Source organism: Ranitomeya imitator, chromosome 1, assembly GCF_032444005.1.
Source record: "Ranitomeya imitator isolate aRanImi1 chromosome 1, aRanImi1.pri, whole genome shotgun sequence".
NCBI classification, from domain to species: domain Eukaryota; kingdom Metazoa; phylum Chordata; class Amphibia; order Anura; family Dendrobatidae; genus Ranitomeya; species Ranitomeya imitator.
Window position 1 is genome coordinate 710,400,866 of NC_091282.1, and position 14,601 is coordinate 710,415,466.

General features: G+C 47.7%; 1 protein-coding gene across 4 annotated transcripts in view; it reads left to right on the plus strand.

The window, feature by feature from the left end:
• RALGAPA1 (Ral GTPase activating protein catalytic subunit alpha 1) overlaps nucleotides 1-14,601 on the plus strand; it is a 314,621-nt gene that overhangs the window by 223,359 nt on the left and 76,661 nt on the right. For all 4 annotated transcript variants that reach the window (XM_069732024.1, XM_069732041.1, XM_069732049.1 and 1 more), the window contains exon 33: nucleotides 13,323-14,175. In XM_069732024.1, the coding sequence (XP_069588125.1) occupies nucleotides 13,323-14,175 (853 nt within the window). The remainder of the gene's footprint in view (nucleotides 1-13,322; nucleotides 14,176-14,601) is intronic.

Here is a 14,601-nt window from a genome sequence, read left to right on the forward strand (position 1 = left end):
TATAGTTATGATCGTTGATATATATCTACAAACGGTATTTATTATGCTTGTTTACATATTTATTAAGCTTGTCGATATATTTATTATGCTGACTTTTATAGTTATTATGCTCGCTTAAATATTTATTATGCTTGTTGATATATTTATTATGCTCACTTAAATAGTTATTATGCTCGCTTATATAGCTCCATCATATTCTGCAGTGCTTTACAGAGCCCAGGTTAACGGCTGGCAGGCAGCCACGTATAGCAATAGCTTTCATAGGAGCCCTGCTGACACCCATCTAGCATGCCTGACATTATGATTTCAGTAACACTTTGCCTTTAATTGGCTATGCATTGCTTTTTGCTGATGGATCTTTTTACATTCACTTAATCGGATTTTCATTAGTTTGCATAAAAGTCACATATAAGCCAGCCTTAATTAAAGCAGAAGAAAAGTAATTGCATGCATATGTCCAAAGCTTTCCTAATATCAGCCCTGCCCGGGGCCCGATCTCCTAAATAGAGATGGATCGTCAGCTCCCACCAAGTGTATTGTCTAATTATCAGATGCCACGTTAGAGTGGTGTATTAGTGGGAAGGATGACTTTGATATTCTGTCTTTAATTAGAAGATGATCAGATTTGTCTTTCGCTTGTTGACCTATAGTTAAACCCTCCAGCCCCAAGGGACTATTACTCTCTGTTGTCATGAGATACTTTAGAATTAAACACTACTCATTGAGCGGAGGCCCAGCTGGAACCGTATTGTTCTCCGCCGGGTCATTTTCACTTTCCCTCTAATCATATAATGAACAGATCAACACTACTGCTATTTTTTAAGACGAACTGCCTAAATATTGAATGACAAACATTATTACCAAAGCGGACGGCGTTCTCCGCTGTGCATAATTGTGATTGCGGTTCGTATCACTCCACCATCATTCAATATGATGAACCAACAGGCCTGGTCGTCTTATCATTATCGTACATCACTTAAACTATATAAATGTACCAGTACATTGCCTACCAATATATATGCACCGTGGTCTGAGTTGCAACTTCTGCATTGAGTCTGCTTGTTCTCCTGATCATTGCTAAGCTTTATTCTGTTTTGTGGGGCTTTCTTCCCTAAAGGAGTCAATACTCAGATACACGTAATTTCGGCTGGACTGATTTTCATAAGGGCTTACCTCCTGACTGATGAGGTTGTGGTGAAAAATGGATCAGACCCATTGAATTTTAAGACCTTATCATTTTGTTCACCCAGGAGATCAGATGACACCTTTTTTATACCAGTTAATGATTGCTTAAAAGGAAACTGTCAGCAGGTTTTTTGCTATGTAATCTGAGAGCAGCATGGTGTAGGGGCTGAGAGCCCGATTTCAGCAATGTGTCACTTACTGGGCTATGTGTTGTTATTTCGATAATAATCCATGTTTTATCAGCAGGGGATTATCACTAGAGGACTAGTTTTCTGGTGTCATGTAGTCCTCCTGTTCTTTGTAACCACGCCCCCATCACTGATTGGCAGCCTGGCACAGTGTACAGAGAAAACTGCCAATCAGAGGTGTAGGCAGGGTTGTACAGTGTTGGGGAAACAGGGATTTTATCTAAACTGCATCAAGGCAGCTCAGTAAGTGACAAATCACCAGAATCGGACTCTCTTTCCCTACGTTGTGCTACTGTAAGATGAGGTAGCAAAAACCTGGTGACCGATTCCCTTTAAATCATCATTTGTGGTAAGGACCATTCTTATCATTGCCCAGTGTGAACAAATTCCAAAAGCAAGTAGCCAGCACGCTGAGCTGAATATAATCGGTAGTTGGCAGCGCCTCTTTCTGTCTGAACTTGAATAGGGAATGTGCTGCCGAAAATGTTGCAAAGGGTTTCGCATTGATGCAAAACCTTCCTGATTGTTACAACTTGTAAATATAATTAATAATAATTAAAAGCTCCTGCAATCTGGTCTTAGGTTGTCAGACACATCCGGGGAATAGGACAGGAGTGATTTATTACTACTTTTTGTTTTCTTTTTTTTTTTTGGGCCAATTAAATAGCACTCAGGGAGATCACATAGGGAATAGACGCTTCAGCACTGCCCGGAAAGGTCAGAGGCCCATCGCCTGCGCACTGCAGCACTTTGCTCTGCCCTCAACAGGGCAGACAAAGTACGCCTGCGCCGGAGCCGCAGCGTGAAGACCAGAAGAGGACGTCATCGTAAGAAGATGGCTGACACCGGCCCCGGACCAAGAGCGGGAACGCCCCTGGATGAGTATAATCTAACGTCTATTTCACATCTTTTAGGATACATCAGGGGCTTATCTACAGCATTCCAGAATGCTGTAGATAAGCCCCTGATGCCGGTGGGCTTACCTCACCCGCGATTTTGGGGGTGACAGGTTCCCTTTAAAGACCTGGCGCAGAGAACCTAGATTTGCAGATAAATGGCTCCAGGATCTCCATGTTTCCGGACTTCTCTATAGAGGTGCAGAAGCAGAGAGCCAAATTTGTCCATATCAAGAAGAGGCTGAGGGAGATCGGCGTCACTTACTCGATGATGTACACGGCCAAATTGAAGGGAAAGTGCACTTCTTCACGGAGGATAAAGAGGCACTCGGATGGCTGAACAGCAACGAGCAACATTTGCGTCAAGGGAAATTAAAGGACTCAGTGGGATGATAGATCGGTTCTTTCTTATCCTTGTTTTTCTCTTTTACTGCCTCTTTTTTGGAGGGATCCATTGGCTTCTTTTCCCCCCCCCCCCTGGGTTTTTTGTGTTCTTATGAGGCGGGGATGGGCCCTTGTTGGATCTCGAGTTGAAATTTAAATAGGCTGCAATCCACAAGTCATGTTAGAGTCCCAATAGTTTGGGACAAGCGGCAGGACTGTTGGACGGGGTTTACGGACTGTTCCGGATAAAGTGCGCTGTCCCCTCCATGTTAGGAGGGGATGGAAGGATGGGATGGGGATTTGCTGGGGATGTTTCTCTGTAGTGGGGGGGGGATATTTGTATATTGTACATCACCATGGTTACTGTGGTTGTGGCTTTGGCCACAAATGGATGAAAAAATGTGGGATAATATGTACTGAGGTGGGAAAATGGCGGGAAGAATGAGAATTGTGAGTTGGAATGTCGGGAGTTTGGCGTCTGGTGTGAAGCGGCAAGCTGTGTTTAAATTTTTGAATGATGCCAAGCCGTCAGTGATCTGTCTGCAGGAGACTCATATGGTGAAGGAGAGAACGCATTTTATGGCTTAGAGATGGGTTCAGGTGGGGTACCATGCCACATATTCAGCATATTCCAGGGGGGTCGGCATCCTCATCTGTGCAGGGCTACCTTTTGTGTATCACAAAGTGGTTATAGATCAGTCAGGTAGATTCATATGTTTGCTTTGTAAATTGTACGGATGTCTGATGCGGCTGGTTTCAATTTATATTCCACCACCATATTGTGGAAAGGTTATCCACAGAGTTCTGGGAATACTGGAAGAGACACCCGGGATACCGTTTTTGATAATAGGGGACTTTAACAACATTCCCATGAGTGTGATACTTGAGGGTGTTGGAATCTTGCCTGCTAGGGGGTGCATGCGGAGGCTAAATCCGTTCTGGCTACACCTTATTGACTTAGATGGACACATGGGGGGGAAATTAAGGAATATTTTAAAATTAATGCTGGGTCGGCTTCGGTATTGACGGTATGGTAGGCCATGAAGGCCTATTTCAGAGGGCTCTGTATTAAGGGGATATCCCGAGTCAAGGCAGAAACAGGCAGGAAGGATCAGATGTTGATAAAAGAGTTGGAGGAGGCTGAGGAGGCACTAATTAACAATCAATCCCCAGAGACGCAGGGAAGGTTAAAGGTGGCGCAGAATAGAGTATGTCGGATGGCAATGAAAACAGCGGAACGTAGAAGAATGTTTCAAACTGCTAGATACTTTGAAGAGGGGGACAGGGCGGGCCATCTCCTTTCCAGAATAGTGTCGGCGCAGAGAGATTCCACACATATAGTCGCTTGGAAGGGAAGGGAGGGGAGGGAGCACACTGGTTGCAAAGCAATGTTGGAGGTGATGACGGAGTATTACAGCTTCCCAGACTCTCAGTGTCCGATAGGGGACTTGTCAAGGATTCGTTTAATTTGGAGAAGCTTGACGCTGCATTGGTCTCTATGCCCAATGATAAAGCCTCGAGGGTAGATGGGATCCCGGGGGAGGTGTATAAAAAATATAAAGAGATACTGCTTCCTGCCTTATTGGAGGTGTATGAGGCTGGTCTGGTGGAGGGGGAGCTGCCGAGGTCCATGCGGGAGGCAATAATTGTTGTTCTGCCAAAACAGGGTAAAGATCCGAGGGATCCAGCTTCTTATCGCCCAATCTTATTATTAATGATAGATATCAAAATCTTGGCCAAGATGTTGGATAACCGTCTTAACAAGGTGATAACGAGCTTAATACACCGAGACCAGTCCGGATTTATGCCCAATAGTTCCACAGCGTGTAATCTTCGACGACTGTTTCTCAATATGCAGGTAAAGGCGGATAATATGGGTCGGAGGGTTGTGGTGTCTTTAGACGCCGCTAAGGCGTTTGATAGTGTGGAGTGGCGATATTTGTGGGCAGTCATGAAGGCTATGGGTTTTGGTGAGAGGTTCATACGGTTGGTGCAGCTGATGTATGCGTCTCCAAGAGCCAGGATACGGGTAAATGGAGTCTTGTCAGGGGATTTCCCTTTATATAGGGGAACGCGGCAGGGGGGCCCCTTGTCTCCTCTGCTGTTTGCAATTGCTATAGAGCCCCTGGCGGCGGCAATACGGAGGGACAGGGACGTAACGGGGTTTCGGTATGGAAACTATGAAGAAAAAATAGCCCTGTACGATGACGACGTATTATTGTTCTTGGAGGGCCGCTATGAAAAGTATATCTAAATTTGGGGCTCTTTCCGGATTATCTATGAATTGGGAGATGTCTGTGTTGTTGCCCGTGGATACGGCGGCTCCTCTGACTCTTGACCCTGAGGTTCTCTTAAGAGTAGTACATGAGTTTAAATATCTGGGCCGCGTGGTTTCGGACAAAATGGAGAACTATGTGCGGCTCAATCTGACTCCTTTGCTTGGGAGGTTCCAGCAGAATATTGGGGCTTGGAAGAAGCTATTTCTGTTGGTCGCAGGCAGAGCCAATTTGATCAAAATGATACTTATGCCTCAGCTCCTCTACATGTTGCATAAAGCTCCAGTGTGGCTACCTCAGAATAAATTTTATAGGATCAATACTCTATTTAGGGATTTAATCTAGAAGGGTGGACGGGCGCGCATTAAATTGGAACATCTGAAAAGGATGAGGGTGGTCTGGTGGTCCCCAATCCATGGATTTACTTTTTACCATCTCAATGCCAGCATATGGTAGGATGGGGAGAGCCAGAACAAAGCTCTTCAGCGGGAATAATCATTGAACACGCGGTAGGGAAGGGCCCATTGTTGGCCAGTCTTGAAGCAGGTAGATTCAGAATTAACCCCCCAAAATTCCCAACAATAGCTATGATGGGGAAAGTATGGCAGAAAATTAAGCAATGGGGGGGAGTAACGGAATTCACGAGCTATTCGCCAATTTGGTTTGAACCTAGGTTGGCAGAGCTTAAGAGATTGCGGGGGTTCAGTCAATGGAGGCGCATTGGCATTTGGTTCGTGTCTCAGTTGCTTGATGGGGATGTCATTAAAACATACGAGACACTTAGGACTGAGTTTCCTTTAAACCAGAAGTCATTCTTTCAGTACCTGCAGTTGACACGCCCTAAACTGTCAAAATGAGGTGTTGTGTGTGAATCTGCAGTCAGATAGCCTGTTAAATCTTATTGGGCCTCGTAGGAGTACGAGGGGGTTCATTACCTTGATATTTAGGGGTCTGATGGATACCTTTCTATTGAAGCATCCGTTAAGGGTTAAGGAGAAATGGGTGGCGGAAGTGGGCCCCTTGTCGGAGTCCCAGTGGGAGTCCATACTTCAATATATCCCCAGGGCTTCCCTGAGTGAGGCTAAAAGGCTGTCACAGTTATACCTGGTGTATAGGGTGTACAGGACCCCTATATGGATGAGGAAGGCAGGACTGAGAAGTGACTCAAAGTGTCCCCGGTGTGGTGAGGAAAGCGCCGATCTGCTACATATGATGTGGTCGTGTGCTCGCCTCCAACCCTATTTGGGTGAAGGTGCTTAACTTGATCCAGGAGGTGACCGGAGTAGATGTGGTGCGTAACCTGCTGACTTGCCTTTTGGGCTGTATGGATGATATTGCTACGGATGAATGTGGAAGGCTGACTATCGCAAGATTGTTGTATGCTGCGAGAAAGCTTATTGCAATGCATTGGTTGGATGAAAAACCGCCAGGGAAAAAGGAATTCATCAACAAGATAAATTTTATTGTTCTTATGGAAAGAAACATATACAGTAAGGCTATGTTCACACGTTCCTGATTTCCCTCCTTTTTTTTCAGGACTAAAAACCGCAGCTCTTGGCAGAAAACGCAGGTCCTTTTTTTTGGTGCGTTTTTTTATGCAGTTTTCTATGCAGAGTCTGTGTGTTTTCTAGGAAGTTTTTTAGGGTTAAAATGGCTGAAAATACCCTAACCCTAACCTACCCCTAACCCTGCCCATAACCCTAACCCTATTCTAACCTTAGTGGGAAAAAAAAAAATTCTTAATTTTTTTATTGTCCCTACCTATGGGGGTGACAAAGGGGGGGGGGGTCATTTACAATTTTTTTTATTTTGATCACTGAGATAGGTTATATCTCAGTGATCAAAATGCACTTTGGAACGAATCTGCCGGCCGGCAGATTCGGCGGGCGCACTGCGCATGCGCCCGCCATTTTGCAAGATGGCGGCGCCCAGGGAGAAGACGGCCGGCCGGACGGACGGACACCGGGAGGCTGGGTAAGTATAAGGGGGGGAGATGAGGGCATGGGGGGCGTTGGAGCACGGGGGGGTGGCATCGGAGCATGGGGGGGGGTGGCATCGGAGCACGGGGGGTAGCCACACTGCAGCGGTTCTGCACCACAAACCGCAGAAAACCCGCAGATATTTTTTTCATCTGCGGGTTTTACTGCGGGTTTGACCTCACAATGGAGGTCTATGGGTGCAGAACCGCTGCAGTTCCGCAAAAAGAAGTGACATGGTACTTCTTTTTTACCGCGGCTATTCAGCGCGGCTTTTTTCGCGATTTTCCGCAATGTGGGCACAGCAGTTCCTGTTTTCCATAGGGTATATTGTAATGTACCCTGCATGGAAAACAGCTGCGGACCCGCAGCGGGAAAATCGCGGCGATTCCGCATGAAAAAAAGAATGGTGTGAACATGGCCTAAGAGAGGTCAGAATCCAAAATTTGAAAATGTGTGGGGTGGATGGATGGATTACCCAGGTGTAGCGTCTGCTGAGTTACTGCAAAGTAGAATGGGTGTCGTTTAGTTGATTCTGGGGCAGGGGTGGATTAAGGGTAGCCAGGGCCCCGGGCTGTTCAGACACTGTGGGCCCCCCCCGGTCATGTGACGGGGGTCATTTGACGGGGGTCATGTGACGGGGGTCATGTGACGGGGGTCATGTGACGGGGGTCATGATATACCCGAACCAGATTATTCCAGAAAAATGGCCGGGCCCTACTCTACTGTAACCTATTAAATATTTGTTAGAATCTGCAATACAATTTAGGTATATTTTGACCAATAATATCACATACAAGGAACAAATACCACCGCACCGTGACCAGACCACAAATTACAACCACAGTGATCGAATAATATCACATACAAGGATCAAATACCACCGCGCCATGACCAGACCACAAATTACAACCACAGTGATCGAATAATATCACATACAAGGGACAAATACCACAACACCATTTCCAGACCACATATTACCACCACATAGTGACTGAATACTACAATACTGATCAGTAAAAAACAACAACACAATACTATCACCATAAGTGCCAGTATTCACAGGAGATCTGTACTTAGTATGCAGTGTCTGTGTAGAGGTAATACAGAGATCACTGGTGGTATTATACACAGGAGCTCAATATAGTATACATAGTATAGTGTCAGTGTATAGGTAACACTGACTCACCAGTGACGTCTCTAGGTGAAGTCCTTCATCTTTCAGCCAGCACAGACCGCCATCATTTCTTCCAGCCAGGACTCGTTTCTGCAGGAAATAACAGTTATCTCGAGCTCCGCTTGCAGAACACATTACTTAATTTTCACAACTTCTACATTACACCACATGAAGAAAAAAAGGTGATATAGTGTCACTCTGCACAGTAACAGGACCGCCCCCCATTTAAAACAGTATACTCAAAAAATAAAATAAATACATCACTGCAGTAATAATATCCCTAAATTAGCCCCTATGGTAATAATATTCCACATCCTGGCCCCGTGTGTCTCATTCCTGGCTCCAGCCATATGTTCTCGCATCCTGCCCTCATGAGTATCCATTCTACCCCATATGATCTCCACATCCTGCCCCATATGTCTCCATCGTATCCATCCTGCCACATGATCCAATCCTGCCCCATGTCTTTAATTCTGCCCCGTGTCTCCAATCATGCCCCGTGTCTACATTCTGCCCATGCCTCCAGTCCTGCCCCCATTGTGTCCAGCAATCTGCCCCAGTATGTCCAGCATATTGCCCCAGTGTCCAGCAATCTGCCCCAGTGTCTCCAGCATATTGCCCCCAGTGTGTCCAGCATTGCCCCAGACAGTGTGTCCAGCAATCTGCCCCAGTGCGTCCAGCATTGCCCCCAGACAGTGTGTCCAGAATATTACCACCAGTGTGTCCAGAAATCTGCCCCAGTAAGTCCAGCATTTCCCCCAGTGTCTCCAGCATTGCCCCAGTGTCCTCCAGCTCCAGCAATCTGCCCCAATGTCCTCCAGCATTGCCCCAGTGTCCTCCAGCATTGCCCCAGTGTCCTCCAGCATTGCCCCAGTGTCCTCCAGCAATCTGCCCCAGTGTCATCCAGCAATCTGTCCCAGTGTCATCCAGCAATCTGCCCCAGTGTCATCCAGCATTGCCCCAGTGTCATCCAGCCATCTGCCCGTGTCCTCCAGCATTGCCCCAGTGTCTTCCAGCATTGCCCCAGTGTCCTCCAACAATCTGCCCCAGTGTCTTCCAGCCATCTGCCCCAGTGTCCTCCAGCCATCTGCCCCAGTGTCCTCCAGCCATCTGCCCCAGTGTCCTCCAGCCATCTGCCCCAGTGTCCTCCAGCATTGCCCCAGTGTCCTCCAGCATTGCCCCAGTGTCCTCCAGCATTGCCCCAGTGACTGTCCTCCAGCAATCTGCCCCAGTGTCTTCCAGCCATCTGCCCCAGTGTCCTCCAGCATTGCCCCAGTGTCCTCCAGCCATCTGCCCCAGTGTCCTCCAGCCATCTGCCCCAGTGTCCTCCAGCCATCTGCCCCAGTGTCCTCCAGCCATCTGCCCCAGTGTCCTCCAGCCATCTGCCCCAGTGTCCTCCAGCCATCTGCCCCAGTGTCCTCCAGCCATCTGCCCCAGTGTCCTCCAGCATTGCCCCAGTGTCCTCCAGCATTGCCCCAGTGTCCTCCAGCATTGCCCCAGTGTCCTCCAGCCATCTGCCCCAGTGTCCTCCAGCATTGCCCCAGTGCCCTCCAGCATTGCCCCAGTGTCCTCCAGCATTGCCCCAGTGTCCTCCAGCAATCTGCCCCAGTGTCATCCAGCAATCTGTCCCAGTGTCATCCAGCAATCTGCCCCAGTGTCATCCAGCATTGCCCCAGTGTCATCCAGCCATCTGCCCGTGTCCTCCAGCATTGCCCCAGTGTCTTCCAGCATTGCCCCAGTGTCCTCCAACAATCTGCCCGTGTCTTCCAGCCATCTGCCCCAGTGTCCTCCAGCCATCTGCCCCAGTGTCCTCCAGCCATCTGCCCCAGTGTCCTCCAGCATTGCCCCAGTGTCCTCCAGCATTGCCCCAGTGTCCTCCAGCATTGCCCCAGTGACTGTCCTCCAGCAATCTGCCCCAGTGTCTTCCAGCCATCTGCCCCAGTGTCCTCCAGCATTGCCCCAGTGTCCTCCAGCATTGCCCCAGTGTCCTCCAGCCATCTGCCCCAGTGTCCTCCAGCCATCTGCCCCAGTGTCCTCCAGCCATCTGCCCCAGTGTCCTCCAGCCATCTGCCCCAGTGTCCTCCAGCCATCTGCCCCAGTGTCCTCCAGCATTGCCCCAGTGTCCTCCAGCATTGCCCCAGTGTCCTCCAGCCATCTGCCCCAGTGTCCTCCAGCATTGCCCCAGTGTCCTCCAGCATTGCCCCAGTGTCCTCCAGCCATCTGCCCCAGTGTCCTCCAGCATTGCCCCAGTGTCCTCCAGCCATCTGCCCCAGTGTCCTCCAGCCATCTGCCCCAGTGTCCTCCAGCCATCTGCCCCAGTGTCCTCCAGCATTGCCCTCAGTGTGTCCAGTCCACCGTTGTAAAAAAAAAAAAAAAAAAAAACAAAGTCTCCTCACCTGTCCTCGCTCCAGCGCCGCGGTGAGCTCCCTCCAACAGAGCACACTCGCCGGCGACTGACAATGACGTCAGACGCCGGCGACGTGTGCGCCTGCGGCCGACATCAGCCGCCAGCCTCCAATTGGCTGGCGGCTGGTGTTAACTATTGACGTGCGGGCGCGTGCCCGCACGTCAATAGGAAACCGCCGCAGGCAGCGCCGGAAGGGGCCCGGTGAGCAGATGAGAAGGGGCCCGATGCGGGCCCCCTCTCTCTGCCCACCGGCTACGGCAGGGGGCCGGGGGCGGGCACATAAATGCCGGCGGCGGCCGCCGGCAGCGGCATTCGAATAACAGATGATCAGAGGGTCAACAGTGCGGTAGCCCAGGGCCCCCCCAGACCACTGGGCCCTGGGCTACCGCCCATATTGACCCTCTGATAATCCGCCCCTGTTCTGGGGGGACTCCTATATGTACGGGTGTGTTTTTGTAAAGCTTGTTATCTTTTCTCAAGAGGTGATGTTGTTAGATGGTGGTATTGGATATTGGGCAAGAGATTGAGGGGAGGGAGATGGGGGTTGGTTTGGGGATAAGGGTGTTGTTAAGTAAAATGAAAATGTATTATCAGGTTATGTATCTAACGTACGGTGTTTGTCAGGAAGTTGTATCGGACTGTGTTATTGACGTTTGATATGCTTTAATAAACAAGTACATGATTAAAAAAAAAAGACCTGGCAATCACTTGATCACTGGGTGTCAGCCTGGCATAGTACAGCTGCAGGGTCCTAGCAGACCAAGATCAGCTCTGCCAGTATTGTGTGGCAAAGGGACTATTTTCCCCTATAACTGGATCCTATTGATTCCCAAGTTACCACTACCTTTAAAGGTTTCCACTGCAAAAAAAAAAAGGAAAAATTAAAAAAAAAATTTTTACATCAAATAAATTTTACTACATACATACAATTAAAAAAAACACTACAAACATCAGGTATCTACACAACTGTAAATCATTAAACAGGTTATTTGTTGTGAAAGGTGAACAGTGAAGAGCGAACATGCTGGGATAACATCTTATCTGTGCATGCTCTGGGGTTATCCGATCTTCTGGGAGTGCTATATTATGTTCGAGTCCCTGCGGCTGTAAAGGTACCGTCACATTGAACGATATCGCTAACGATCCGTGACGTTGCAGCGTCCTGGATAGCGATATCGTTGAGTTTGACAGGCAGCAGCGATCTGGATCCTGCTGTGACATCGTTGGTCGGAGCAGAAAGTCCAGAACTTTATTTCGTCGCTGGACCTCCTGCAGACATCGCTGAATCGGCGTGTGTGACGCCGATCCAGCGATGTCTTCACTGGTAACCAGGGTAAACATCGGGTAACTAAGCGCAGGGCCGCGCTTGGTAACCCGATGTTTACCCTGGTTACCAGCGTAAACGTAAAAAAAACTACATATTTACATTCCGATGTCTGTCATGTCCCCCGCCGTCAGCTTCCCTGCACTGACTGTCAGTGCTGGCCGTAAAGCAGAGCACAGCTGTGACGTCACCGCTGTGCTCTGCTTTACGGCCGGCGCTGACACAGTCAGTGCGGGAAGCTGACGGCGGGGGACGTGACAGACATCGGAATGTGAGTATGTAGTGTTTTTTATTTTTTTACTTTTACAATGGTAACCAGGATAAATATCGGGTTACTAAGCGTGGCCCTGCACTTAGTAACCCGATGTTTATCCTGGTTACCCGGGGACTTCGGCATCGTTGAAGACAGTTTCAATGATGCCGAAGTCGTTCCCCTGATCGTTGGTCGCTGGAGAGAGCTGTCAGTGTGACAGCTCCCCAGCGACCACACAACGACTTACCAACGATCACGGCCAGGTCGTATCGCTGGTCGTGATCGTTGGTAAGTCGTTTAGTGTAACGGTACCTTAACCCCAACACTTGATTGAAAAGTAATGTAACACAATGGCTCACACAGCCACGTCTGAACATTTTTGAGTTACCGCTGCTGAAAAGCGGAGAGAAAAGTTTGTTTTTTTAATTATACACAAACAAAAAAGGAGTATCAGACTACCCATATAATATATATCAAATTTTTATTAGTAAGCAATATAAAAGATAATATTTAATACACAATAATAAAAAGTTATTATCTGGACAAGCAATTGTATCGTGAAGGACACAAACAAAAGACCGACACAGTTACATTTATGTGAATAGGACCGGGAGTTTCAACAACCATAATATGTATACTGCAACACGGCCCCCTGAGGAAGCCCACACGAAACGTGCGTTGGGGCTGCGTAGTCTGACCAGTGCACTGACTTATTTAGGTGAGATATGACGCTCTGCATTTGATATATACCATCCGAACATCTGGGTATTTTTACATAGGGCCACGGTTATGGTGAGGATGTGGTTTTGGTTTACGTATATGACACCCTGTATTTTGTGACAGTGTTGCAGTATACATATTATGGTTGTTGAAACTCCCGGTCCTATTCACATAAATGTAACTGTGTCGTTTTTTTGTTTGTGTCCTTCACGATACAATTGCTTGTCCAGATAATAACTTTTTATTATTGTGTATTAAATATTATCTTTTATATTCATTACTAATAAATATTTGATATATGGGTAGACTGATACTCCTTTTTTGTTTGTGTATAATTGTATTTCGGAGTATGTTTTATGCCTGTTTTTAACAGAGCTGATTTTTATTAATTTTTCTGGGTGTTTTCATTTATTGTTTTTTTAATTGTCTGCTTGATTTTCATTATTAAAGATAACATGAATAAATATGAGGAAACAGGTTGCACATTTACATTGTTTCTTTCATCATAATGCAGTTTTTGATCTTTTTATTTGCAGTGAAAACGCACAAGCAGCAAGGCTTGATCCCAGTAGCAGCAAGAACAGTTATATCCCATCTGGTGAACCACCTCGGACATTATCCCATGAGTGGAGACCCTGCCATGCTGACCAGTCAGATCTGTGAGAATCACGACAATCCCTACAGTGAAAGCTCTGACCTCTCTCCACAGCTCTTCCACAGCCCCAATCTCCAGTTTTTTGTACTGAATAATACCACACTAGTGTCCTGCTTGCAAATTCCGGCAGAGGAGAAGCTTCCTCCTGGCGAGGAGCTGTCTGCTGCTGGCTCCATGGTTCGTGTTATCATGAGGGACCTTTCGGGCAAGTACAGTTGGGAATCTTCCATCCTTTATGGACCCGCACTTGAATATTCAAGACAGAATTCCCAGTGGTCTTCCCTTCTTCCTGCCTTTAATGTGTCTTCTGTGTCTGTAGAAGAAGACCAGCCAGCTGCTCAACGGGAGATGGAGGAGTTTTCCTCCATTACCTCAAGGAGGAGAGGCAGGGAAGCTCTGCCGTTATGGGACAGCTTGTCTGACGAGGAGGATGCTCTTGACTGCCTTTTGCAGTATCTGGGAGCCACAGGTCCTGAGTGCCTTCAAAGAGCAGGAGTTCCTCTGAATGTTCCCTCTCCACCACCCGCTTGCTTTTCTGAAAAACTTGAGAATGAGGTCAGTAATGCTATTTTAAAGCAAAGTGCGGAAGAGAAGGAGTTTGTAGAGAAGCATTATAGTAACCTTCACATGAGAGCTATGCCTCAAGAAGAACCCACCAACCAAAAGCCAGAGTCCGCCTTCTACTACTCCCGACTGCTCCTCAGCATTTTAGGCATGAACTCCTGGGAGAAAAGGTAAAATATTATGGAATTTTCCTTTTTTTTGTATTCAAAACCCCATAAAAATGAATGGCTGTTTAGTTGCCTTATTGGAACAACAGCAGCAGGGAGAAAATGTAGGGATTTTTCTTCCTACCGCGTCTGGCTTCTAGCAATTAGGGCAGTGCAGGGGGCGGTTACATAAAACTGTAATCACTCCCCCAGCAGTTTGATTGACGGCCCACTCTGCAGTGTATGCAGCAAAACCCCATATCTGCAGGTAAATAACATAGGTGGCATGTCGAGGTGACAAGTTCCCTCTAACTTTTTTTCTTCTTTAACCCCTTCCCGACCTTTGACGCCACGTAGGCGTCATGAAAGTCGGTGCCAATCCGACCCATGACGCCTATGCGGCGTCATGGAAAGATCGCGTCCCTGCAGACCGGGTGAAAGGGTTAACTC